Here is a 27816-nt window from a genome sequence, read left to right as displayed (position 1 = left end):
TTCATTCTAAGAACAGTTTTTATTCAGAAATGTGCTTCCACAACTTGGTGGCCACCTGGGGGCAGGTGGCCCCAGCTTGCTTGTTCACTCTTTCCCAGCCCAGGGATCGGGTCCTTGGGTCTAAAGCACAGGGCAAGTTCTCAAGGATCAACATACCAGACAGTCCCCATGGTCTGGGGCTTGGAGCTGGTATGAAGGGTGAACCAGGTTCCATTCTGGACTGTTTACGGTTGGAGGGCTGGGCCCCTGGCACCAGGACCTCAGCTCTCTCTCCTAGTAAGAGCTGGGATCACCCACAGGCCAGCTGTGGCCAGGTCCTGGTGGATATGACATTGGGAAGAACAAGGGGCTAGGAGAGGCTAATTTTCTGGTGCTGGATCCAGTTTATCTTCCTGAGGGGTGGAAGCTGGGACAGGAGCTTCATCCCCACCGTTGAGGGACTTCTGCTGCTCATTGCTGTTGGGCGAAGGGGTCCTGTTGCCCTGGGATCCCCAGCGGGTCAGGCGCTTTAGGGAAGAGTCACGGCGGGCAAGCAGAGGGGGCTGGAAGCCTGTGAAGGAGCTGCTGGTAACCGGACGCTTATCTGGCAGAGAGAAGGCAGGCAAGTAAGGAGAAAGGCATGCAAAGGCGAGAGGCGAGGGGCTTTGCCTCAGCCCTCGGAGGAGAGGAGAGCCTCCTGACTGCCAGTCCTACCTTTGCTGGCCCTGGGAGATCTGGAGGTATCCCTTTCTCCCTCCTTTCTCCCGCCCAGCTCCAGGGAAAGCTCCAGAGTCTATCCCTTCTCACCTCCAGGCTCAATTGGATGCATGAGCCGGTTCATCTGGACATTCCAGTGTTTCACATTGGTGCTGGCCTGGCGCAGTTTTCTCTGGGCAGCCTGTGGGGGCAGGGCCAGTGGGGAGTGATCAGAACCATCATCCATGGCATGGAGTCTTGATCTTTTCAGGTTCACAGGCTGCTTAAAATCTGACCAAGACTACTGATCATCTCCCCAGAGAAGAACCATGTATGCTCATGAAGAGTTATTAATATATACATGAATAGAGTTTGCCTCCAATTTCATGGGACTCATGGACCTCCAAAAGGTAAAATGTAACCATAATAATAGTTTCCAACCAATATCCCTGATGAACATCGATGCAAAAATAAAATAAAATACTCATAATAAAAAATAAAATAAAATAAAATAAAATCCTCAATAAAATACTGGCAAACCGAATCCAGCAGCACATCAAAAAGCTTATCCACCATGATCAAGTGGGCTTCATCCCTGGGATGCAAGGCTGGTTCAACATATGCAAATCAATAAACGTAATTCAGCATATAAACAGAACCAAAGACAAAAACCATATGATTAGCTCAATAGATACAGAAAAGATCTTTGACAAAATTCAACAGCCCTTCCTGCTAAAAACTCTCAATAAATTCCGTATTGATGCAACGTATCGCAAAATAATAAGAGCTATTTATGACAAACTCACAGCCAATATCATACTGAATGGGCAAAAACTGGAAGCATTCCCTGTGAAAACTGGCACAAGACAGGGATGCCCTCTCTCACCACTCCTATTCAACATAGTGTTGGAAGTTCTGGCTAGGGCAGTCAGGCAAGAGAAAGAAAGAAAGGGTATTCAATTAGGAAAAGAAGAAGTCAAATTGTCCCTGTTTGCAGATGACATGATTGCATATTTAGAAAACCCCATCGTCTCAGCCCAAAATCTCCTTAAGCTGATAAGCATCTTCAGCAAAGTCTCAGGATACAAAGTCAATGTGCAAAAATCACAAGCATTCTTAGACACCAATAACAGACAAACAGAGAGCCAAATCATGAATGAACTCCCATTAACAATTGCTTCAAAAAGAATAAAATACCTAGGAATACAACTTACAAGGGATGTGAAGGACCTCTTCAAGAAGAACTACAAACCACTGCTCAGTGAAATAAAAGAGGACACAAACAAATGGAAGAACATACCATGCTCATGGATAGGAAGGATCAACATTGTGAAAATGGCCATACTGCCCAAGGTAATTTATAGATTCAATGCCATCCCCATTAAGCTACCAGTGATTTTCTTCACAGAATTGGAAAAAACTGTTTTAAAGTTCATATGGAACCAAAAAAGACTCCACATTGCCAAGACAATCCTAAGCCAAAAGAACAAAGCTGGAGGTATCATGCTACCTGACTTCAAACTATACTACAAGGCTACAGTAACCAAAACAGCATGGTACTTGTACCAAAACAGAGCTATAGATCAATGGAACAGAACAGAGCCCTCAGAAATAATACCACACATCTACAGCCATCTGACCTTTGACAAACCCGACAAAAACAAGAAATGGGAAAGGATTCTCTATTTAATAAATGGTGCTGGGAAAATTGGCTAGCTGTATGTAGAAAGCTGAAACTGGATCCTTTCCTTACTCCTTATATGAAAATTAATTCAAGATGGATTAGAGACTTAAATGTTAGACCTAAAACCATAAAAACCCTAGAAGAAAACCTAGGTAATACCATTCAGGACATAGGCATGGGCAAGGATTTCATGTCTAAAACACCAAAAGCAATGGCAACAAAAGCCAACATTGACAAATGGGATCTAATTAAACTAAAGAGCTTCTGCACAGCAAAAGAAACTACCATCAGAGTGAACAGGCAACCTACAGAATGGGAGAAAATTTTTGCAATCTACTCATCTGACAAAGGGCTAATATTCAGAACCTACAAAGAACTCAAATAAATTTACAAGAAAAAAACAACCCCATCAAAAAGTGGGCAAAGGATATGAACAGACACTTCTCAAAAGAAGACATTCATACAGCCAACAAACACATGAAAAAATGCTATTCATCACTGGTCATTAGAAAAATGCAAATCAAAACCACAATAAGATACCATCTCACACCAGTTAGAATGGCAACCATTAAAAAGTCAGGAAACAACAGGTGCTGGAGAGGATGTGGAGAAACAGGAACATTTTTTTTTTTTTGAGACGGAGTCTAGCTCTGTCGCCCAGGCTGGAGTGCAGTGGCACGATCTCGGCTCACTGCAAGCTCCGCCTCCCGGGTTTACGCCATTCTCCTGCCTCAGCCTCCCGAGTAGCTGGGACTACAGGCGCCCGCTATCTCGCTCGGCTAGTTTTTTGTATTTTGTTTTTAGTAGAGACGGGGTTTCACCGTGTAGACCAGGATGGTCTCGATCTCCTGACCTCGTGATCCACCCGTCTCGGCCTCCCAAAGTGCTGGGATTACAGGCTTGAGCCACCGCGCCCGGCCGATAGGAACATTTTTACACTGTTGGTGGGACTGTCAACTAGTTCAACCATTGTGGAAAACAGTGTGGCAATTCCTCAAGGATCTAGAACTAGAAATACCATTTGACCCAGCCATCCCATGACTGGGTATATACCCAAAGGATTATAAATCATGCTGCTATAAAGACACATGCACACATATGTTTATTGCAGCACTATTCACAATAGCAAAGACTTGGAATCAACCCAAATGTCCATCAGTGACAGACTGGATTAAGAAAATGTGGCACATATACACCATGGAATACTATGCAGCCATAAAAAGGGATGAGTTTGTGTCCTTTGTAGGGACATGGATGCAGCTGGAAATCATCATTCTCAGCAAACTATCACAAGAACAGAAAATCAAACACTGCATGTTCTCACTCATAGGTGGGAATTGAACAATGAGATCACTTGGACACAGGAAGGGGAACATCACACACTGGGGCCTATTGTGGGGAGGGGGAGGGGGGAGGGATAGCATTAGGAGATATACCTAATGTAAAGGATGAGTTAATGGGTGCAGCACACCAACATGGCACATGTATACATATGTAACAAACCTGCACGTTGTGCACATCTACCCTAGAACTTAAAGTATAATAATAAAAAAAATAAGGCCAGGCGCGGTGGCTCAAGCCTGTAATCCCAGCACTTTGGGAGGCCCAGAGGGCAGATCACGAGATCAGGAGATCGAGACCATCCTGGCTAACACGGTGAAACCCCGTCTCTAAAAAAATAAAAACTAGCCCGGCAAGGTGGCGGGCGCCTGTAGTCCCAGCTACTCAGGAGGCTGAGGCAGGAGAAAAGCGTAAACTCGGGAGGCGGAGCTTGCAGTGAGCTGAGATTCGGCCACTGCACTCCAGTCTCGGCGACAAAGCGAGACTCCATCTCAAAAAAAAAAAAAAAAAAAATTTTTTCCGTTTATTGAGCAGCTAAGATGTGCTAAGTGTGCTTATTATGTTATTTAACTTCCAGAGCAGAAGTTAACAACAAAAAGGTTCAAAAGAGGTTAAGTGACTTGCCCAGGGATACACTTGAGCTCTAAGCCACTGCACTACACCACCTTTCCAGGACCTAATCCAAGAACCTCTGTTCAACATTTCACGGAGCCATTACAGTGGTTGTGAGGTCGGGGGGATCATGGAGGAACTTTCCCTTTCTATGTTACATATTTCTGTGTTTGAATTTATGGAGATTCAGGCTCCAAGGAGTAGAACCAAAGTACAAGGATAGCAAGACAGGGGCTTGGAAGGGTAGAAGGAAAAATTTTTGGCCAGATTAATAGTAATGTGAACAAAGATAGCAGCAAATGTTTCTTCAGCACTTACTACATACTAAATATCATGTATCATCTCATTTAATCTTCATAACAACGCTATTACCAATTTCCTTTCCCAGGAGAGAGACTAACTCCAAGAAGTTTGGGAATTTGTCCAAAGTCGCACAGCTAGCGGCTGCTAGGGCCAGGGTTTGAGGGAAGGCAGCCTGGCTCCAGAGTCTGTGCCCTAATGAGCTTACCCTGCTAGCCTCCACCCCATCCCACTCCAGGCCTCACCTCCACATCCTCGTCAGCCCTCTGCCGGTTCTGCCGCACCTCCTCCAGCTGCTGCTGGGCCTGCTGCAGGGAGCGGCTCTGCTGTGCCATCTCCTGCTGCAGCTCTTCCTTCTCCTGCTGCGCCCGTTCGATGTAGCGCTCCTGCTCCTCCTTCAGCTGCATCAGCTGCTTCAGCTTCTCTTCCTCCTCTTCCAGCAGTCTGCCGGGCGAGTGTGTACTGTGTAGTCTCTAGTGCCAAGGCACCTTGCAGATGCCCAGCAAGCAGGAAAATTGGGGCGGGTTCCAGGAGGGGTGGTGGGAGAACCTGAAGAAGTTCCTCAGGCCTACCTGGTCTGAGCGAGTCGCACAGATTCCTCATCTCGCCGAGCTTTCACCTCTAGTTGCAGGGCCTCCTGCAACCGCTGCTGCATCTCCTCCAGCTCCTTGATGCGCTGCCGCTGCCGGGCAGCCTCCTCCTCCTTCAGCTCCATCTCAGCCTGCATGGAGGCCCGGGCCTGTGGAGTGGGGAGGTGGTGGACCCAGAGCCAGGTCAAAAGGGGCACGTGGGGGCAGGGGAGGAGGGGGTGGGCATGTTGCCCTTCTTTCCCCAGGACTCTGCTAAGCTGCCTAGGGGTAAGGGTCTGGGGAACGCCTTCATGTTGGGGTTTCCTGATCTGACCCCTTTCTGAGAGCCTGACTGGAACAGATAATGGTCGGTGAACAGATGCCACGTGGGGGAAACGGGCTCAACGTATTCCCTTTCTAGTACCAACCTTAATCATAATTATATAACATGTAATTAAACAACATTATATAATTAAATAAGATACAAAAATATGGTCATCTCCTTCCTAGCACTAGCTTAATAATTATTATATAATAATATGTTATAATCATGGCTGATGCTAGGAAGGAGGTGACTATAACCCAATTATAACAACGAAAAGTTACTGGACAATACAAGTGTTTCCTCATTTAATCCTCACCGTAACTCTGTGAGCAAAGTTCTATTAGCATTAGCATTTTGCCGATAAGGCTCAGTAAAATGAGCTTGCCTGGCATCACGGGGCTCGTAAGAAGCAGAGCTAGGATTGAATCTACATGTTTCTGACTCCAGATCCAGGTTTCTTAAATCCTAAATCGAATTGCCTCTGCACGCTTAGTCCGCCTCCATACACGTCCCGCTTGCCTCTCAAACTGGTTTCACTGTAAACTCAGTTCAAGTCTAGTCCAAACTTGGTCCAGTCTAATCCCCAATCACACGGTCTTCAACGGCTCCTTCTGCCCAAGCCCCAACCCACAGCCAAGGTCTCCGAACCAGGCCCCATCCATCCACCGGCTTGGACCTCGCCCCACACCTCTTCCTTAGCCCCAGGCCCTGCCTCCGGCGGAAGCCCGGTCCCAAATCTCTGTTTCAAACCGGCGGACTGTGTAAGTTCCAACCCAGTGCGCGCCCCTCAACTCAGGAGCTCCGCCCTCTGCCCAGGCCCCGCCCCTGGCGCTCCGCCCCTGGCCCGCCCCGCAGCCTCCCAGCCCACTGGTCCAGTCTCCAGCGTCGGGAGCCAACCCCACCTGCTCCGCCTCGCGCAATTGGCCCTCGAGCGCCTGCTGCAGCTCGCGGTGCTGGCTGCGGCGCCGCTCCTCCTCCTCCTGCAGCAGCCGCTCCGCCTGCCGCTGCGCCTCCTGCAGCAGCTCCAGCTCCTGCAGCTTCCGCTCCTTCTCCTCTTGCAGTTGCTGTAGCCGCAGCAGCTCCTCCTCCTTGGCCGCCCGGCGCCGCTCCCGCTGCTCCCGCTGCTCGCGCCGTTTCTGCTTCAGGTCCTTATGCAGGGACTTCTTCCCCTCGGCCTGCAGCCGGATCGCCATCTGGATGGCTGCCGAGGAGCGGGAGCGGGTCAGTCGGATCCTCGCACACGGCCCGAAAGGGGCCTTAGGAGTTTCCCAAGTCCACTCTCCAACCTCCCGCTGGACAAAGTATTAGCACCCCCTTTTCACAGATGAGGCGCCTAAGGACCAGCCAGACCCAAGCCACCTAGCGAGCACTCACCAGCTGTCCACTCCTGGCGCTGGCGCGTGTCTGAGGCGCTCATCTCATACGTGCGGGTGGCTGTCTTCACACAGAACATGCAGCGCTTTCCGTCGCGGTCTGGCAGCACCTGGGACAGGGTAGGTGGCCGCAGCCAGGCTAGCCTCACTGGGTCAGGGCCACACCTGCCCCAAGGATGCTCCAGCTCAAGCCCGTAGCCCTCCTGGCTATCTTCCCTGGGGACCGCACTCTGCCAGGAGCCTGCATGGCTTGCATCATAAGTTATGGGGGACTTATGTCCCCACAACTCTGTAGCCATTGCTCTTTGAAGGCAAGGTGGGTGCGTTTTCATCTTGTTATTATTTCACGGGGCCCAGTACATAGTCGCCACTCAGTGTTTATGCAGATCACGCCTGAACACTGCCAGTAACAGGGTCCTCACTATCCATGACAACGCACTTCGACATAGCCCTGCTTGTTAAGAGTTAATTCATTCATTCCGCAGATATTTTTGGAGTGCCTACTGAGTGCCACTCACTGCTCGAGGGGTTTGGGATACTAAGGTGTGCCTAACAGACCAAATCTCTGCCTCCATTAAGCTTACATTCTGTGGAAAATAATAGCTACCACATTCTAGAGTCTGTACTAACGTTTTATATGCATCATTATCTTCACTCCACCTATACAGCCTTGCCAGGCAGGCATTATTAGCTCCACTTTACAGAGGAAGAAACTGAGGCACTAAGAGCTCCAGGATTGTCCACCTCACACTGTTAGTCTGTTAGTGATGAGGCTGGGACTTCTGCATAGATCCGCATTCCTTTACACAGTAACACCTTATGTGACAAAATTAGACGGATTCTAGGATGGCTATAATTTTTTTAAATGAAAAATAACTGTTGGTAAGGAAATGGAGAAATTGGGATCCTCACACACCGTTAGGGATATTATCCAGCCTTAAAAAAGAATGAAATTCTGATATATTTGACAACATAGATGAAGCCTGAAAACATTTCTAAGTGAAAGAAACCAGACACAAAGGGACAAATATGGTATGATTCTATTTATGTAAGATACCTAGAAAAGGCAAATTCATGGAGACAGAAAGCAGAATAGCAGTTACTAGGAGCTGGGGTCAGGGAGTATGAGGAGTTATTGCTTGGTGGGTACAGAGTTTCTGTTTGGGGTGATGAAAAAGTTTTGGAAATAAATAGTGGTGATGGTTGTACAATATTGTGAGTGTAGATTATTCCCCATGATCAGATGGGATTTCATCACAGGGATGCAAGGATGGTTCAACATGCACAAGTCAATATGCATGACACATCATAGTAACAGAACCTAGAGCAAAAACCATATGATCATTTCAATAGACCCTGAAAAAGCTTTCTAAAAAAATTCAACATTGTGTTATGATAAAAGCCCTAAAAAAATTGGGTATAGAAGGAACATACCTTAAAATAATAAAAGCTATCTATGACAAACTCACAGCTAACATTGTAATAAATGGAGAAAAATTGAAAGCCTTTCCTCTAAGATCTGGAAAAAGACAAGGAGGCCCACTTTTACCACTTTTATTCAACGTAATATTGGGAGTTCTGGCCAGAGCAATTAAGCAAGACAAGGATATGAACGGCATCCAAACTGGAAATGAAGAAGTCACATTAGCCTTGTTTGCAGATGGCATGGTCTTATACTTAGAAAAATCTTAAGACTTCATGGGGCGTGGTCTTATACTTAGAAAAATCTAAAGACTTCATGGGGCGTGGTGGCTTACACTTGTAATCCTAACACTTTGAGAAGCTGAAGTGGTTGAATTGCTTGAGGCCAGGAGTTTGAGACAAGCCTCGGTAATACAATGAGATCCTGTCTCTCTCTTAAAAAAAAAAAAAAAAGGCCGGGCGGGGTGGCTTATACCTGTAATCCCAGCACTTTGGGAGGCTGAGGTGGGTGGATCATCTGAGATCAGGAGTTTGAGACCAGCCTGGCCAACATGGTGAAACGTTGTCTCTACTAAAAATACAAAAAAAAAAAAAAATTAGCCAGGTGTGGTGGCGGGTGCCTGTAATCCCAGCTAACTCGGGAGGCTGAGGCAGGAGAATCACTTGAACATGGGAGGTTGCAGTGAGCCAAGATCACGCCATTGCACTCCAACTCCAGCCTGGGCGATAAAAGCGAGACTCTGCCTCCTCAAAAAAAAGGACTCCAACAAAAAACTGTTAGAATTGATGAATGAATTCAGTAAAGCTGCAGGCTAATTCAACATACAAAACTAGCCGGGCGAGGTGGCGGGCGCCTGTAGTCCCAGCTACTCCGGAGGCTGAGGCAGGAGAATGGCGTAAACCTGGGAGGCGAAGCTTGCAGTGAGCTAAGATCTGGTCACTGCACTCCAGCCTGGGTGACAGAGTGAGACTCCGTCTCAAAAAAAAAACAAAACACCTCAGTAGCATTTGTATACACTAACAGCAAACAATCTGAAAAAGAAGTCAAGCACAATCTCATTTCCAATAGCTACAAAGAATGTAAAATACCAAAGAATCAATGTAACCAAAGTGAAAGATCTATAGAAGAAAAACTATAAAACTGATGAAATAAATTGAAGAGGATACAGAAAAATGGAAAGATATCCCATGTATTGGAAGAATTAATATTGTTAAAATAACACTATTACCCAAAGCAATTTATAGATTTGGTGCAATCTCGATCAAAATAGCAAAGGCAATCTTCATAGATATAGAAAAAAAATCCTAAAATAGCCCCAGCTATTCAGGAGGCTGAAGCAGGAGGATCCCATGAGCCCAAGGAGATTAGGCTGCAGTGACCTATGGTCATACCACTGCACTCCGGCCTGGACACCAGAGCAAGACTCTGTCTCTAAAATAAAACAAAATACCAAAATGTAATACAAAGCTATAGTAACCAAATCAGCATAGTACCGGCATAAAAAGAGACACAAAGACCAATGGAACAGAATGGATCACCTAGATATAAATCCATGCATTTACAGAGAACTCATTTTTGACAAAGGCGCCAAGAACACACAATGGGGAAAGAACATTCCTTTCAATAAATGGTTCTGGAAAAACTAAACAACGATATGCAGATGAATAAAACTAGACCCCTATCTCTCACTATATAAAAAAATCCAATAAAAATGAATTAAATATTTAAACATAAGACCTGAAACTATGAAACTACTAGAAGAAAACATTGGAGAAATATTCCAGGACATTGGTCTGGGCCAAGATTTTTTGTGGAAGACCTCAAAAGCACAGGCACCCAAATCAAAAATAGAAAAATGGGATTACATTAAGCTAAAAAGCTTCAGGACAGCCATGGAAACAATCAACAAAGTGAACAGGCAACCCACAGAATAGGAGAAAATATTTGCAAACTATCAATCTGACAAGGGATTAATAACTAGAATATATAAGGAGCTCAAACAACTCTATAACAAAAACCAAATAATTCAATTTAAAAATGGGCAAAAGATCTGAATAGATATTTCTCAAAAGAAGACACACAAATGGCCAACAGAGATATGAAAAAATGCTCATGTCACTAATTATCAGAGAAAAGCAAATCAAAACTAAATGAGATATCATTTCACCCCCAGTTAAAATAGCTTTTTATAAAAAAAAAATAGAGAACATCTTTTTTTTTTGGAGATGGAGTTTCACTCTTGTCGCCCAGGCTGAAGTGCAATCATGCAATCTCGACTCACTGCCACCTCCACCTCCCAGGTTCAAGTGATTCTCCTGCTTCAGCCTCCCGAGTAGCTGGGATCACAGGTGCCCACCACCACGCCCAGCTGATTTTTGTATTTTTAGTAGAGATGGGGTTTCACCATGTTGGCCAGGCTGGTCTCAAACTCCTGACCTCAGGTGATCCACCCGCCTCAGCCTCCCAAAGTGCTGGGATTACAGGGATGAGCCACTGTGCCTGGTCAAGAATATCTTTTCCGTAAAAAGACGCTGGAGAAGATGTGGAGAAAAGGGAACCCCGATACACTGTTAGTGGGAATGTAAATTAGTACAGCCACTATGGAAAACTGTATGAAGGTTCCTCAAAAAACTAAAAATAGAACTATCATATGATCTAGAAGTTCCACTGCTGGGTATATATCTAAAAGAAAGTAAATCAATATATTGAAGAATATCTGCCTTCCCATGTTTACTGCAGAGCTATTCATAATGGCCAAAATATGAAATCAACCTGTGTCCATAAATGGGTAAATAGATTAAGAAAATGTGATATATATAAAGGAATATTATTCGGCCATAAAAAGAATGAAATCCTGTCATTTGCAGCAACATAGATGGCACCATAGGTCATTTTGTTAAGTGAAATAAGCCAAGCACAGAAAAACAACTATTGCATGTTCTTATTTATATGTGGGAGCTAAAAAAGTGGATCACCATGAAGACAGAGAGTATATTAGTGGTTACCAGAGGCCAGGAAGTGTCAGGGGAGGATAAAGAGAGGCTGATGAATGGGTATAAACATACAGTTTGATAGGAGAAATAAGACCTAGATTTCGATAGATCCGTAGGGTGGCTACAGTTTACAATAATCTATTGTATATTTCAAAATAGAAGAGAATAATTTGAATGTTTCTAGCATAAAGAAATATTTAAGGTAAGGCTGGGTGTGGTGGCTCAAGCCTGTAATCCCAGCACTTTGGGAGGCTGAGACGGGCGGATCACGAGGTCAGGAGATCGAGACCATCCTGGCTAACACGGTGAAACCCCGTCTCTACTAAAAAAACACAAAAAATTAGCCAGGCGTGGTGGCGGGTGCCTGTAGTCCCAGCTACTCCAGAGGCTGAGCCAGGAGAATGGCGTGAACCTGGGAGGCAGAGCTTGCAGCGAGCCGAGATCGCGCCACTGCACTCCAGCCTGGGCGACAGAGCAAGACTCCTTCTCAAAAAAAAAAAAAAAAAAAAAAAGAAATATTTAAGGTAAAGGATACCCAATGACATGATTTGATCTTTACAAAATATGTGAATGTATTAAATTATCACATGTACCCTGAAAATATGTACATCTGTTGTATATCAAAATAATTTGTTAATTTCATGAATGTATTTAATGCCACTGAATTGTATACTTAAAATAGTTAAAATGGCAAGTTTCATGTCACACACACACATATATACATATATTATTTAAAATAGTAAAGAGGCTTGTGTTTTAAGCCTCTAAAATAGTAATGAACACAAGGGAGGAAACAGAAGGGGAAGACAGAGCAGAGGGGTGTGGAGGGAGAATAGGGAAGTATAGAGTTGCTAAAGAGAATGGAATATGGGTGAAGAAGAAAAACCTTTAAAAGGGATTTTTTAGAAAGATTTGCTGTGTAGTATAGATATAAGCCACTTCCTCTGAAATCTTGAGCAAATTCCATATTATTCACCAATTACTTTGGTGTTTGAGTTGCAGTTTTAGTTTTAAGTGCTGACATGGATGAGAATGGCCTTGAGGCATCCAGATATATTTGGGTCACACTAATCTAAGCAGAATTTGTGTCACCGTGGCTTTTCTCCATTTGCCCCTCTCCTGACCCCCTTGTCTTCTCATGCCCCTGAGGACGCTCTGGGCCCTGAGGTGTCCTCCACCCCCATCCTGCCCCTCACCTCCACGCAGCAGTGTGCATCCAGCGGGATAATGCCTCTTTTCTCTTTGCACTCTTCACTCCCAAAGTAGCAGAGGCAGCTGGGCTGCAGCTGGAACCAGCGTTCGGTCCAGTTCCTTCTCAGGTGCCCTCGCTTCCACAGGTAGCCCTGCCAGCCGGAGTTACGTCAGAGGCTTCCCAGGTCCCCCTTCGCCCTGCACCTTGTGCGCCTCCCCTAGTTCCCAGTTTGGCTGACCTGCTTCAGGACATCTTGGATGAGCTCCTGGTAGACCTCATGGATGGCCATGCTGAGGGTGTCCCGGCCCACGCCCCGCAGGCAGCGGCCTGAGTTGAAGAGCTCCAGGAACTGCCAGACGCTGAGCCCCCCGGTGGTCTGGGCCACCTGGGCCTCCTGGGCCAGAAGCTCCTCCAGTTCGCCCAAGCTCACCTCCAAGCTCATGCTGCTGAGTACCTTTTTCAGCAGGTATTCCACCTGGAGCAGGAGAAGGAAGGCCTGGTAGTTGTAGCAGGCGGTGTTGCCAGCACCAACACCAGGGAGTACTCTATCTGGCTCCCCGAGCCTGGGCAGAGGGAAACAGGGGACAGACTGTTGAGGGGGCCAGAGGACCGAATGCTATGGAGACCAGGGAAAAGACCTGGGAGAGGATCCTGGAGCCCCAACCCCAACTCCGAATTTCTCTCCCCTTCTACAACCTCCAGTCCCACTCCTTCCTATCTTAAGGGCAAGGTGAAGGGGACCTGAGATCTGGGGTCCAGAAAGAGGCAATAAATCACAGAAAGTGTCAAGGGAGTGCAAAGGCCCTCTCATCCAATCACTCATTTTGCAGATGACAAAACCAAAGCCTAAACGGGGAAGTGACTGGCTCTAAGTCACACAGCAAAGTGGGGGCAGCCAGAACCTGATTCTGATCTCCTGAATCCTATTCAGGTCCTTATTGCAAGCCCCAATCCCCAATCCTGGGGATCCTTCCCTTGTGGGAGGGGAAGGGGATTTGAGGTAGGGGTAGGTGGTGGGGAGTGGGGAGTAGAGGTAAGCTGGGCAGGGACAGGAAACCTGTTACAGAGGAACCGGAAGTGGTGGCTGGGGTACATCCTGCTGCAGTTGTTAACTCTGTATGTTGATCACAGAAGCAAGCAACCACCTGGCCTCCGAGAGGCCACCTTGCCCTGACTGGCAGGGGTCTAACAAGGGCAGCCAGCCAACTGTCCGTGCACATGGACACATGTCCCTCACCTGCCCCAGCAGCTTTTTGGGACATTCTGTTTAGGACTTTCTGGGGGCTCCTGGGTCTTGTTTGGGCATTTAGTAGAGGGCACTGGTTCAGGGCTCAGGTGCTTCCCTTCATCACCCTTCCCACAAACAGAAGCCAGAACAAATGTGAGTGGAGCTTGACATGCTAGGGCTTCTTGTAAGTACAGAGGTCCCTTCTCCTGTAAACCCCACTCTAGAGACCTAAAGTCACCCTGGCATCTCCACAGCCACCAAAAGGACTAAAAGGTCACAAGGCCAAATGGGCAGGGGAGGGAGATGAGGATAAAAGGGAGAATGCAGGTGGATGGGAAAATGCCTTCCCTGGCTTCACCCAGGAGTGAGGAGGTAGGGACCAGATTCCTGGCCTTTTCTCCCAGGATGCCCTCTCCTCCCAGGATGCCCTCTCCCTGGGTCTTTTAGCTGAATCTGTCCTGGCTTTCCAGAAGAAAGGCAGAAAGGGAAAATCTGGATCCTGTCTCAGAAAAGTCTCCCTTTGCCTTGTAAAGCATCCTTCCTGTCCTGGAAGAAGTGGCAAAAGGTAAAGGGGAAAAAAAGCACCTTTCCTAGATTGCCAGTAATGCTCAGTAATGTATCTGGCATTTAGACCTCTGTGTAAACAGAATGTGCAGATCATTTTCCTACAGTGAGGACCAGCAGAACCCTCATGAAAGTGGAATTTCAGTTTTCCTGGAAGAAGGCACAATTACTCTGACACAGGCAGTTCCAGGCATCTGGAGACAGCTGGGTGAGGACAGATACCAGCATGGGAAGACGGTGAAGAAAGAAAGGGATGTGGGAGGTACCAAAGGTGGTTTGGTCTCATTCATGGTTTTGCTTAGGTCTGGTCCCAAGTGATTCAGTCCCTGGGGCTGCCATCACCCTCACCTCATCAGGAACCATGATCAGAGGGTACTTGTCCTCAGACAGGAAGTTGAAGAGGCACCAGAGGCGGAAGGCATCCTGATTGGAGAGCATACTGTTCCCGTTGCTATCTGCCCGATAGTTCTTCTTGGCCGTCAGGGTCCAGCACAGCTCATCAAAGTGCTCTTTAACAAAAGCCCCCTCCTCCACCTGCCACCAGGGCTGCAAATCAGCTGGCTGCATATCCCTGCTCTACCACGACACTAGGCTCCAGCTGGGTTTCTTGGGTTCATCTATGCCCCTGCTCCCCACCTGGCCAAGTCCAGGGCCCTAACTCAAGGGATCCCTGAGCTGATTACCAAGTAACTAGCTGGTTCCAACCACTCCACCCCCTACAACACACCCACACCCCACACCCGCCCTGACAACAGAGTAACTCTAGTTTTTCAGCCCAGAGGAGAAAGGAAGAGAAACCCAGCAGGAAGCTAAGAGCCAAGAACTTGGAAAGACAGTGACAGATTGGAGGAGTTGGGGGGTTCAGGGGGACAGTCTGGGAAGGGTGGAGAACCCTTTATAAAGGTTATAGCTGGAAGCTGGAGGAGGGCCGGGCAGGTGTTCGGTGGAAGGCTATGGGTAGGGTGTGGCCCACCTCATTAGAGATAAGGGACACCGAAGGTGAGTTGAGGGGAACAGGAAGGGGGCAGGTGGCTGGGATGTGAGGGATGTGATGGGACAGCAGGCATGGACAGAGCAGGCAGAAGTAGGAGTTGATGGCAGGGGCAGAGTTGGAGTGGCAAGGTATTGGGCTGCTGGCCAGGCTGGAGAAGTGGGGAGAGGTTACAGATGCCCCCTACAAGCTGGGCCCCACCTTGTCCAGGATGTACTTGTTGAGGTAGGGCATGTATCCCTGGCTGGACACAGGGCCGTCGTCATCATCTCGGAAGTGTTCCTCCAGGGCCACGGGGTCATGGGGGATGTGCAGGACCGTGTACAGGTTGTGGGACAGCACCTGAGATAGAGTAGTGGCAGTGTGTCTTTCTGCACCCCAACCAAAACTGGGCCAGAGGACTGCTCCTCACCTCTCTGCTTGTCCCCACCCCATCCTGGCTGAGTTCTCTACACACACGGTTCAGTTCAGTAATAACTAAAACTTAAATACTATGTGCCAAGCACTGGGCTAAAGCACTTTACGTATCATCTGCTTAACCACCATAAAAACTACTCACATCCCCATTTTATAGATGAAAACTCCTGCAGCCCTGAGATATTTCTCACCCAAGGTCACAGCTGGCAGAACTGGAATTCAAACCCATGCAGTTATACTCTTAGCCACTTCATTAGGTATTGGTGTCCTCTTTCTACAGACAGGGAGACTGAGGCTCAAGGGATTCAGTACCTTGCCAAAAGACCCACGGTGAACACCACTTTGGAGTTCAAATCCAGCTCTGTCAGATTCCAAAGCCCAAGTGCTTCCCACAATGCTGGACAGTTTGCAGGGTTTGCAGGGACTTAGTCTGCCACCCCAGGGCAGAAGCTGCCAATTTATCATGGTTTCCATCAAAGACTCAGTGTTCTGGCTGCAGTGTGCCTATCACCTAAGTGTGTCTGCTCTGGGAGAGGAGAGGGCTCAAAGAAGGGTCATGAAAAATGGTCTGTGACGTGGAGAGGGCAAGGCTTAGAAGGGATAGTGGTCATAACGGTGTGCAGGGGAAATTTGGGTTTGTTGAACAAATCCATGATATTAGAATAAAGGGGCTGAAATCTGAAATCTGGTGAAGATAAAATCGCCTTGGAGGTTATTCTATTATACCTATTGTCACAGGCAGTGTGAATGATTAAAAAGTCACTAGTCACTATTGCACACTCACAATATGCCAGTCACTGTAGGAGGTGGTTTTTTTAATTAAAATTTTTGTTTTATTATTATTATTATTTTTTGAGACGGAGTCTCACTCTGTCACCCAGGCTGGAGTGCAATGGCATGATCTCGGTTCACTACAACCGCCACCTCCGGGGTTCAAGCGATCCCCTTGCCTCAGCCTCCTGAATAGCTGGGACTATAGGTACCCACCACCACACTCAGCTAATTTTTGTATTTTTAGTAGAGACAGGGTTTCACCATGTTGGCCAGGCTGGCCTCGAACTCCTGACCTCAGGTGATCCGCCCACCTCAGCCTCCCAAAGTGCTGGGATTACAGGCCTGAGCCACCATGCCCGGCCAAAACTTTTTTTTTTTTTTTTTGGTAGAGACAGAGGTCTGGATATGTTGCCCAGGCTGGCCTTGAACTGCTGGCCTCAAGTGATCCTCACACCTGGACCTTCCAAAGTGCTGGGATTACAGGCATGAGCCACTACACCCAGTCAAAGCACTTTTTATACCCCATTTCTAGTCTTCACAATCACCTATATACACAAATATCATTAAGCCTGTTTTTCAGGTGAAGATACAGAGGTTTGGAAATTTTAAGAGTAAATGGCAGAGCTGAGGTTGAAACTAAATGTGCCTGGTTCACAGGTTGCCTTCCTACTAGAATATTGATGTCAAGTCTCCCTCCTCCATTGGATTGTGAACTCTGGAGAAAAGGTCTCTGCTCATCTTTATGTCCCTCAGCATCTATGTCCTCTTCTGTACATCAAGTGCAACCAATACATGCGGTATTGAAGGACTTCTTCCACCACCAGCAGTTCACCGTGGAATCAGTTCCTTGGAGGCAGGAGCCGGCACTATCTCAGAGATGGTGTGTATGCCAAGCCTTCATTTTATTCTCTTTTCAGAGAGGAGGGGGAGAAAGTATTGAGACTTTGCCTCAGTGTTTTCCTGGGGCTCAGTTTTCCTTGGCAAACCGGGAAGTGGGAGATCCCAGGAAGGGAGCATTTCCTTTTTTGCCTCATTTCCCTCTGGGCAGCTATCCCTGGAGTTTTTGGTTATGTGAACCAATAAATCCCCTCTCCCTTAAGCCATGTGAGTTTTTATCACTAATTCCAGGAAAGTCTTCTTAACATATCTGTGGTCATAGGATACCAATCCCTACTCTAAGGGGTGCCACTGGCTCAATGCCTAGTACTTAAAACCCAGGGTAACCACCTCAAGAGAATAATGCCAACATACACTGACCAATTCTGAAGTGACAAGTGTTCAAGTTTTATATATTCTCATCTGCTGTCTCTTGGCCTCTTTTCAAACTACCCATGTCCTTATCTTTTTTTTTTTTTTGAGACGGAGTCTCAATCTGCTGCCCAGGCTAGAGTGCAGTGGCGCGGTCTTGGCTCACTGCAACCTCCACCTCCCAGGTTCATGTGATTCTCCTGCCCCAGCCTCCTGAGTAGCTGGGATTATGGACGTGTGCCACCATGTTCAGCTAATTTTTGTATTTTTAGTAGAGATGGGATTTTGCTATGTTGGCCAGGCTGGTCTCAAACTCCTGACCTCAGGAGATCTGCCCGCCTCAGCCTCCCCAAAGTGCTGGGATTACAGGGCGTGAGTCACTGCGCCCAGACACCCCAGAATTTCTAATCATCCAACCTACAGACACCCATGGGAGATATATATTACAAGAATGTTTATTAAGCATTGTTTATAATATGAAAAATTGGAGACAAATTGAGGCTCCTTCAGTAAGAAGCAGGTATACTATGTCAGGAACCACTGTGTGTAGTTGGAAAGATTTCACTTTTCCCACTTGTGTGCTCGTGGGCAAATGTTTAATTCTCCAACACCTTAGTCTCCTCCTCTGTGAGGATAATGATAGGGTCTGCTCTAAAGGCTGTTTTGAGTGAAAAGTACCTGGTGCATAGTGCCCTGCTTAATAAAAGTTGTGGGTGATCTTTATTATGTTTGTATGAACAGACATTGAAAGATAACGCATACTACACTGGCATGTAAAAAAAGCAAGCTACAGAATGAAATGTTTGTCAAATACACATGCAAAGATTAGGTCGAATTATATGAAACTAGTATTTTAGTAGGTCAAAACAATCAACTGTCAGAAATTTCATACGGTTCAACCTGTTTATTTGTATACAGAAAGAATCTAGAAGATTCGCATACTGTTAACAGTGATCACCCCTCCAGAGTGAGGGGAGGAATTTTCATCTTTTTTTTTTAAGACGGAGTTTCGCTCTTGTTGCCCAGGCTGGAGTGCAATGGCATGATCTCGGCTCACCGCAACCTCCACCTCTTGGGTTCAGGCGATTCTCCAGCCTCTTGAGGAGCTGAGACTACAGGCACCCACCACCATGCCCGGCTAATTTTTGTATTTTTAGTAGAGACGGGGTTTCACCATGTTGGTCAGGCTGGTCTCAAACTCCTAACCTCAGGTGTTCCGCCCACCTTGGCCTACCAAAGTGCTGGGGTTACAGGCATGAGCCACTGTGCCCGGCCAACATTATATTCTTTACTTCAAAAATTTTGGGGGCCAGGTGTGGTGGCTCAAGCCTGTAATCCCAGCACTTTGGGAGGCTGAGGCAGGTGGCTTACCTGAGGTCACCCACCTGGCCAACATGTTGAAACCCCGTCTCCACTAAAAATGCAAAACATTAGCCGGGCGTTGTGGCAGGCACCTGTAACCCCAGCTATTTGGGAGGCTGAGGCAGGAGAATCCCTTGAACCTGGGAGGTAGAGGTTGCAGTGAGCCGAGATCGTGCCATTGCACCCCAGCCTGGGCAACAAGAGTGAAATTCCATCTCAAAAAAAAAAAAAAATTGGCCAGGCGTGGTGGCTCACACCTGTAATCCCAGCACTTTGGGAGGCCCAGGTGGGCAGATCACTTGAGGTCACGAGTTCGAGACCAGCCTGGCCAGCATGGCGAAACTCCATCTTTACTAAAAATACAAAAATCAGCCGGGTGTGATGGCAGGCAGCTGTAATCCCAGTTACAGGGAGACTGAGGCAGAAGAATTGCTTGAACCTGGGAGGTGGAGGTTGCGGTGAGCCAGAAAGGATAGTGCCACTGCACTCCAGCCTGGGCGGCAGAGTGAGACTCTGTCACACACACACAGACACACCCCCCCACAAAAAAAATTTACCATTAACATGTTTTAATTTTACAATATTTATTTTTATTTTTGTTTATTTATTTAGAGATGGGGTCTCGCTCTGTTGTCTAAGCTGGGGTGCAGTGTCACGATTTCTGCTCATTGCAGCTTCCGCCTCCCAGGCTCAAGCGATCCCCCCACTTCAACCTCCCGAGAAACTGGGACTACAGGCGTGCATCACCATGCTCAGCTAAGTTAAAAATTTTTTTTTGTAATACCAAAATTAGCCGGGTGTGGTGGCACACTCCTGTAGTCCCAGCTACTCAGGAGGCTGAGGTGAGAGGATTGCTTGAGCCCAGGAAGTCATGGCTGCAGTGAGCCAAGATCGTGCCACTGTGCTCCAGCCTGAGTGACAGATCCATACTCTCTCTGGGAAAAAAAAAATTTTTTTCTTTTTTTTCGTAGGGATGAGTTCCCATTATATTGCCCAGGCCGTGGTGGCTCATACCTGTAATCCCAACACTTTAGGAGGCTGAGGCAGGCAGAAGAAGCCTTCCTGGGTTCAAGCGATCCTCCTGCCTCGGCTTCCTAAAGTGTTGGGGTTACAGGTATGAGCCACCACAGACAGCCCAGCCCTGAATTTCTTCTTTAACATTATATTCTTCTGTGTGTTTTCTTTTTTTAAATCAAGAGCATATATTGTCTTTAGGATAAAATTTAAAACAATAGGGATGAAAAAGGGTGCCATTAACCACAGATATTAATTTGTCCTATTAAGTTGCTCTATAATAATATTCTTTTGCTGTTCACTGTTTGTGTGAGCATTTCTGGGTGTTCTACATTCCTTGAGGGCAGCAATGAGTCTAATCTCAACCTTGACTCCAAAGGTAGTATAACGTCCCCCATTCACTGAATTTTTCTGACTCCTAAAGTCTAACTTGAATGTTCCAATGGTTTCCCATAATTTTCAGAGTAAAAGTTTGAGTCCTTCCACAGGCCTCCAGGCCCCATGTGACCTGGCCTGCTGCACCTTCTCTGACCTCATCCCTCTTGTTTACTTGCCTCTAGCCACTCTGCCTCCTTAATGTTCCTCCAGCAGGTCAGGCATATTCTTGCCCAAGGACGTTTGCACTTACTGTTCCTGCAGCCTGGAATATTTCTCTCTGGGTCACTGCATGGCTCAAACCCTTTCCTCCTCCCTGTTTTTACTTAGATGTCACCTTCTCAGGGAATGTGTATTCCCTGACCAGGTGGAATATCCTCTGATCACCTAACCTTTTTTTTTTTTTTTGAGACGGAGTCTCCCTCTGCCGCCCAGGCTGGAGTGCAGTGGCCGGATCTCAGCTCACTGTAAGCTCCGCCTCCCGGGCTTATGCCATTCTCCTGCCTCAGCCTCCCAAGTAGCTGGGACAACAGGCGCCCACCACCTCGCCCGGCTAGTTTTTTGTATTTTTTTAGTAGAGACGGGGTTTCACTGTGTTAGCCAGGATGGTCTTGATCTCCTTACCTCGTGATCTGCCCGTCTCGGCCTCCCAAAGTGCTGGGATTACAGTGATCACCTTACTCTTTGAGACTGAGTCTCGCTCTGTTGCCCAGGCTGGAGTGTAGTGGCACAAACACAACTCACTGCAGCCTCAAACCCCTGGGACTCAGGTGATCTTCCCACCTCAGACTCCTGAGCAGCTGGAACTGTAGGCGCACGCCATCACACCTGGCTAATTTTTGTGTGTATGTGCGTGTGTGTGTGTTTTTTTTTTTTTTGCGATGGAGTTTTGCTCTTGTGCGCAGGCTGGAGTGCAGTGGTGTAATCTCAGCTCACTGCAACTTCTGCCTCCCGGGTTCAAGCGATTTTCCTTCCTCAGCCTCCTGAGTAGCTGGGATTACAGGTGCCCACCACCAACGTCCAGCTAATTTTTGTATTTTTAGTAGAGATGGGGTTTCAACATATTGGCCAGGCTGGTCTTGAACTCCTGATACAGGTGATCCACTCACCCTGGCCTCCCAAAGTGCTGGGATTACAGTCAAGAGCCACCGTGCTGGGCCTAATTTTTGTATTTTTTGTAGGGACGGGCTTTCACCACGTTGCCCAGGTTGGTCTTGAATTCCTCGGCCCAAGCGATCCACCCACCTTAGCCTCCCAAAGTGCTAAGATTACAGGTGTGAGCTACCCTGCCTGGCCTGATCGCCTTATTTAAACCTGTAACCCAATCCTGCCTGACCTCCATGATCCCTACCCGTTTCTGCTTTATTTTCTTCCATGTCATGTATCATCTTTCATCATATTGTACATTTCATTTAGTTTATTATCTGCCTCCTCTGACTAGAATGTCAGCACCACAAGGGTAGAAATGTGCGTTTTTTTCACTGTCGTATCAGGAGGCCTGGCACCTAACGGATGCTCAATGAATATCTCTTGAATGAACTTAAACACTTCATTGGAAGAAGCAGAGAAAATACAAAAGCCAGACAGAGATTGACTAAATCCCACTGAGCATATTAACCTTACTGGGCTTCAGTTTTCATCTCTCTAAAAAGAGAGTTCTAGGAGAGGATCTATGAATGCCCTCTCACCCCAGGACAGAACCTGCCACATAACAGCACAGTTGAGCTTAGTTCTGTCGTCCTGTACTGTCCCTAAGACCTGCACCTCACCTGCACTTTTGCCACTGGATTCTGAAAAGCCCAGGGCAGAGACTCTGACCCCTGCGAGCTGTCAGATACTAGGACAAGGAAGAATTAAATGCCCAGACACTCAGGGCCTCTCTCCAGAGAGCTGGGCCCACCTCAGACTGTCAGCTTCCTGTGCCTGTGTGCGGTAGGGGTTGGGGGTGGAGAGAGGGTGTGACTAGGGGAGGGGTCATGCTGGAAAGGAAATGACAGTGTCGGAGGAGTTGTGAGCAGGAGCTTGCTTGCAGATCTCCATCAATCCTCAGCCCTGGAGGAGGGCACTCTCATTATCCTCATTTTACAGATGAGGAAATCAAGGCTCAAAGAGAGGAAGCGTCTTGCCCAAGGTCTGACTCCAAAGCCCTGCTCTTGATCTCTACAGTGCACTGGCCCTGGCTGAGCACCACAATCACCCAGGGAGCTGGTGAAACTGAAACATGCCCGCCCAGCCCAGACCTACTGACTCAGAGTTTCCAGGGGTGGGGTCCAGGTGTATTTTTCACAAGCTGCCATTCGGGTTTCCTCAGAGAGGACTCCCACAGTCTCCACAAACCCAGGGAGCCCCTGGCCTCTGAGATGGCAGTCACTGATCTTTGAGATGCTTCATCTATTCACTCTTTCCTCTGGAGGCATGTAGGGGAGTTCTCCTCTCGGGACTTGGGGGATCCTCTAAAACTCAGGTGTGGGGATTGGGGATCCTAAAAACTCAAGTGTGGGTGTCAGGTCCATGCTGGCAACATTCAGCAAGAACTGATTCTGTAGTTTCCAGCCTTCAGGATCCCCAGGGTTTGGGAATCCATAAAAGCACCCAGCAACGATTTCAGAAAGATTTCGCTCCTAAATTGACTTTTTTTTTTTTTAAGAAAGGATCTCACTCTACTGTCCAGGCTGGAATGCAGTGGTGTAACCACGGATCACTGCAGCCTTGACCTCTCCCACTCAAGTGATCCTTCCACCTCAGCCTCTGGAGTAGCAGGGACTATAGGCACGCGCCATCATGCCTAAATTTTTCGTTTTTTGTAGAGTTGGGGTCTTGCTATGTTGCCAGGGCTGGTCTCAAACTCCTGGACTCAAGTGATTATTTTGCCATGGCCTCCCAAAGTGCTGGGATTACAGGTGTGAGCCACGGTGCCCAGCAAGGTCTTTAAATGAATCTAGGTTCCAAGTGACCCTTTTAAAAGACACAGATCCAGCCAGGTGCAGTGGCTCATGCCTGTAATCGCAGCACTTTGGGAGGCCAAGGCAGGCGGATCACCTGAGGTCAGGAGTTCAAGACCAGCCTGGCCAACATGGCGAAATCCTGGCTCTACTAAAAATACAAAAATTAGCTGGGCGTGGTGGTGGGCACCTGTGATTCCAGCTACTTGGGAGGCTGAAGCAGGAGAATCACTTGAACCTGGGAGGTGGAGGTTGCAGTGAGCCAAGATTGCGCCACTGCACTCCAACCTGGGTGACAGAGCAAGACTCTGTCTCAAAAAAAAAAAAAAAAGACACAGCTCCTTTTAAGAGTTACCAAATGTATTTTAGTGAGTTACTAGAAAAGCATAACTACTATCATGGAGTAACACTGGACATTTTAAAAGGTGAGAATCTTTGGATTAGCTGTGCCACCTTCTGAGAGGGGGCTGGAGGGGTTGGGTGTGGGCGTCAAAGGAGACAGAGGCCCAGTTAAGGGAAAGGAGAGGCTGCATCACAGACCAATTTTACCTATTTGAGGTACAGAATTTATTCTTTGTTTTTGTAGGCTGGCTGGATGACTTGGTGATCAAACCCCTGGTTTATTGATGAGAAACTGCAGACAGACAGCGACTTGCTTAAAGTCACCCAGATGGGGAGCAGTACGGATCCAAGCCTGTGTGGTTCTGAGTCAAGTGCTCTGCACATCATTAAATCATCCTTCCTTCCCTACCCACAAATCCTAGCCTGGAGAGACCAGTAGCACACAGGGGTCGGGACAAAGCTGATGATCCTAGCTAGCAGGTTTTTGGACTGGAGCTGTTCTTAACTTTTCCTCCACTAAGGAGAAGGTGGTTGTCCCTCTCCAGAGGAGGCAAAACCTGAAGCTCATTGACTCTCAGTGGGCAAGAGTCTCACTCTGGGCTCCAGGAATGCTCTGAATGTCAGCTGGAGGTGCAGGAGACTGGAAGGACCCTGTCTACCCTCCCTCCCTTCCCCCAGCTCCTGTCAGTCAAGGAGGAAGTGGTAGGCCTGGTGCCTCCTTAAGATTCTCATCAAACCAGAGACACACTGCTCCATCTACATACCCCTTCACCCCACTGCCTGATAGGCAGTGGGGGGAAGGAGGCCAAATTATCAGCTGATCCTCCACTAGTCCTGAAATCAAAACTGCTCCCCTGGGGAAGAGGGTGTGGTCAGTAGGACACACATCATTCCCAAGGGCTCCCCTCTTTACAGCCCTCTGTCAGGATGGCTACCTTCTAAATGTTTTTAGAGGTGGTTCTGGGAACCTTGGAAAAACTCACAGCCCTCAGCTCCTGGGAAGTGTTGTGTTCAACCTAAATCCATCCTGAGCAGGAGTGCCATTCCTATTGGTTTACTTTCTCTGTTCTCAACCCAACTGGATGAAGCCATTGTGCTTTCTTCAAGAATTCAAAGAGAGGAAGAAGTATCTGTTTTTTCCCTCAAGCCTTCCCTTCTCCAGGAGAAACAACCCCACTCCTTGGGCCTTTCTCAGAGGACGTGCTGTTCTTCCTCCTACCCTCTGGCCTCATCATGGGTTTGCCCAGGACAGCCACTGGGAGCCCCCTCTACCAACACATTAGAGGAGAAGTGGCAAATGTCACCCACCGACACATCTTGCCCTGGGCTAGTGCAGGTCTCCTGCCAGGTCCCAACCCAGGACCCTAAGGCTAGAGATGGTTTTAGTAATCAGCCCAGTGAGGTGGCTCAAGACTATAATTCCAGCTACTCAGGAGGCAGAAGCCGGAGGATCACTTGAGGCCAGAAGTTTGAAACCAGCTGGGGCAACATAATCAGACTCAGGCTCTAAAAAATAAAAAATAAAAAACTAGCGAGGCATGGTGGCACGTGCCTGTAGTCCCGTCTACTCAGGAGGCTGAAGTAGGAAGATCGCTTAAACCCAGGAGTTTGAGGCTGTAGTGAGCTATGATTGCACCACTGTACCCAGCACGAGTGACAGAGCAAGATCTCATCTCTAAAACAACAACAACAAAAAACCAGATTGACTCCAAGGTCTTTTCCCTCAGCCCCAAGTCTTTTCAGGGGAGAGGTGGGCCCTGCTTGTATAACTCTCTCGTCTGCTTCCTCCTTTGCCTTTTGACCACTTCTCTATTACTCCTTTGCTTTGCTGGAATCCCCACCCCTCGACACTATCACTACTTCCTCCCCTTCCAATATTCACTATTACGGGCTTGAACGGAGCCCTGCCATTTCTGCCCCACCCCCACTTGGCACCTGAGACTCCCACTGTTAGCTCAGGCTTCCAGAGTGGACAAGTTTTCTGTCAAGTAGGAGTGAACTCTATCATTGATCCTGTGTGACCACAGATGTTGCTGGCAGTAGGCTCAATATGAGCTGTGATGAGGTACAGACAGTGGACAGTTCAAGCATGCAAGCTCTCCATGGAGTATTTCCCTAGAAATATGCAACCTGTGGGGGTGAGGGAGTGGGTACTGGCCCTTATAGAGGGCAAGACAGAGGCTCAAGCTAGGAAGTTTTACTGACTGATGGCACCAGGGAAAGGGGAGCCAGTTAAAGGCTGTACCTTCCATATGTGAAGGGCAGAGAGAGCCTGGAGAGGTTTCGGGGCCACAGGTAATACAGTGGTGAAAAATGTTACCCTGGAAGCAAAGAGCCATGGGGGCTGGTATTGTCTGGCAAGATATTAAAGGGGCAGGGTGGGAGATAGGGGTGGGATATAGAGTTTGCAGAAATGGATTTTGGATGATTGACTTTTTCCCATTTATACTGAGAACCCAACCGAATGACATGATCTGCAATACAAGAGATTTAAATAGGATGTAAGGAAGAATCTGCCTGTTAGGAGGTTCTCCCCAGGTGACAAAAGATGGTAGTGGGCTTTCCTTCCTGGGGGAGTGAAATCATCTATTAGATGCTCGCAAATCCAGGTAAGGAATTGTAACATAGGACCAGTCTGGGATATTCAACAGGCAAGAACTCTGCCAGTTGCTCTGGCAGTGCTCAGAAGCTCCACTCCCTGCATGGGAACTGGGGACCAACTCGCTGAGAGCGGGAACCCTCGTTCTGTATATTCAAGTCTGGGATATTCAAGTTCCTCGCGTCCAAGTTCAGTAAAGTGGGGGGTTAGAACTGTGGTGGGGCACAGTAACTATTCTGTCCCATTCATCTCCCAGGCACCCTCTACCTCAGTCATTAAGAATGGAGGTTTCCTTGAGACACACACGTCTCCTTTGGAGGATAGGGTAGGGAGACACCAGGAGTTTAGTGCCTAGCCACATGCCAGGCACAGAGCCTCACGAGGGGCACTCAAGTACTTGCAGAGTGAATGAAGGCACCCCTATGGCAGGTCCAAGAGAGCTGAGGCCTACCTTGCTCCTTTCCCCCAGCATTCACTGATTCTAGTGGCTGAGGGCCTTGCTTCCTCCCCACTAACTAGGGTAGGGAAGGCAGCACTAATGGATGGCTAGAGGAAGAGAGAGAAAAATTCCTCGGCCTTCCAAAAACTGTCTAGGCCAGATGATTGACTTCAGGACAATCACTGATGGGGATTTTCCTGGGCTTAGATTCCACCCCTTCCCTACCCGAGGTCTCAAGGCCTAAGGTAAGTTTACCAACCTGGTATGTGTAGGGGATAGGGGGGTGAGCTGGGTAGCAGTATAACAGGGTCCTCAGTCCTCACCCACTCCACAGCTCTTTTCCACCTGGAGGGCAGGGTTAGACAGGCCAGACTGGTTTGGGACTGGGGGCGGCCCCTTTATGCCTCTCTCAGCTCCAAAGGAAATGACTGCCAAGTACTGGCTAACTGTTTCTCTTGAAAGTCAGGAGGAAGCAGCAAGAAAGAGCAGACTGCGTGCCCAAGCATGACTCTGTGGAGATGTGTGTGCTCATCACATGGAGTCTGGGATGTGGCCTGGCTCCTGGCCCTCAGAACCCCATGATGGCCCTCAGAAGCCCCTGGCCTCCAGTTGTGGGGCCCAGTTCTGCGCAAGGTTTCTGCACACACTTCACTAGGTCTCTGGAGGGTGGGCAGCGGCATCGACCAGGCTATGTTGGCCCAGTTACCCAGGACCAACCCCCTGACCCCGAGCCCGGGACGCTGGATGGCTGGGTGCCCCTGGAGTGGCACAGTGTCCACACCTGGCTCCCAGGCGGCAAGGACTGGTGTGGTGCATCTGCCCTCCTCCCCTGGGCCCTGGGTGCCCCTCACCTTGAGCTGGGACTTGGAGACTTTGCCGCTCTTCTCCACGTCCAGCGCGGTAAAGGCGTACCAGATGGACTTGAGTAGTTCCTTGCGCAGGGCCATGGCTGAGGCGCCCGCCCGGCTGGGGGCGGCTCTGACACCAAGATCCGGTTTCAGGAAATGCAAACGGCTGCAGAGACCGCAGAGGGG

General features: G+C 48.0%; 1 protein-coding gene across 2 annotated transcripts; it reads right to left on the bottom strand.

Annotated features, from left to right (window-relative positions):
• Nucleotides 1-27788, bottom strand: DEF6 (DEF6 guanine nucleotide exchange factor). 2 transcript variants are annotated; one of them, XM_033216900.1, is made up of 11 exons: nt 27634-27788; nt 15472-15612; nt 14628-14813; nt 12726-12962; nt 12492-12638; nt 6881-6989; nt 6409-6707; nt 5185-5351; nt 4858-5056; nt 787-877; nt 1-583 (listed from the first exon to the last, which is right to left on the bottom strand). In XM_033216900.1, exons 1-11 carry the CDS (start codon nt 27727-27729, stop codon nt 360-362), a joined length of 1896 nt encoding a protein of 631 aa, XP_033072791.1. In that variant the 5' UTR covers nt 27730-27788; the 3' UTR covers nt 1-359. The 2 variants fall into 2 exon arrangements, with proteins under 2 accessions (XP_033072791.1, XP_033072792.1); XM_033216901.1 differs by having other exon boundaries at nt 14628-14702.
• Nucleotides 27789-27816: the final 28 nt, after the last annotated feature.

The sequence above is a fragment of the Trachypithecus francoisi genome, unplaced genomic scaffold, assembly GCF_009764315.1.
Source record: "Trachypithecus francoisi isolate TF-2019V2 unplaced genomic scaffold, Tfra_2.0 Lachesis_group10, whole genome shotgun sequence".
Classification (NCBI taxonomy): domain Eukaryota; kingdom Metazoa; phylum Chordata; class Mammalia; order Primates; family Cercopithecidae; genus Trachypithecus; species Trachypithecus francoisi.
Note: the sequence above shows the minus strand (reverse complement) of the source record. Positions and strands in the feature narration are given on the sequence as shown.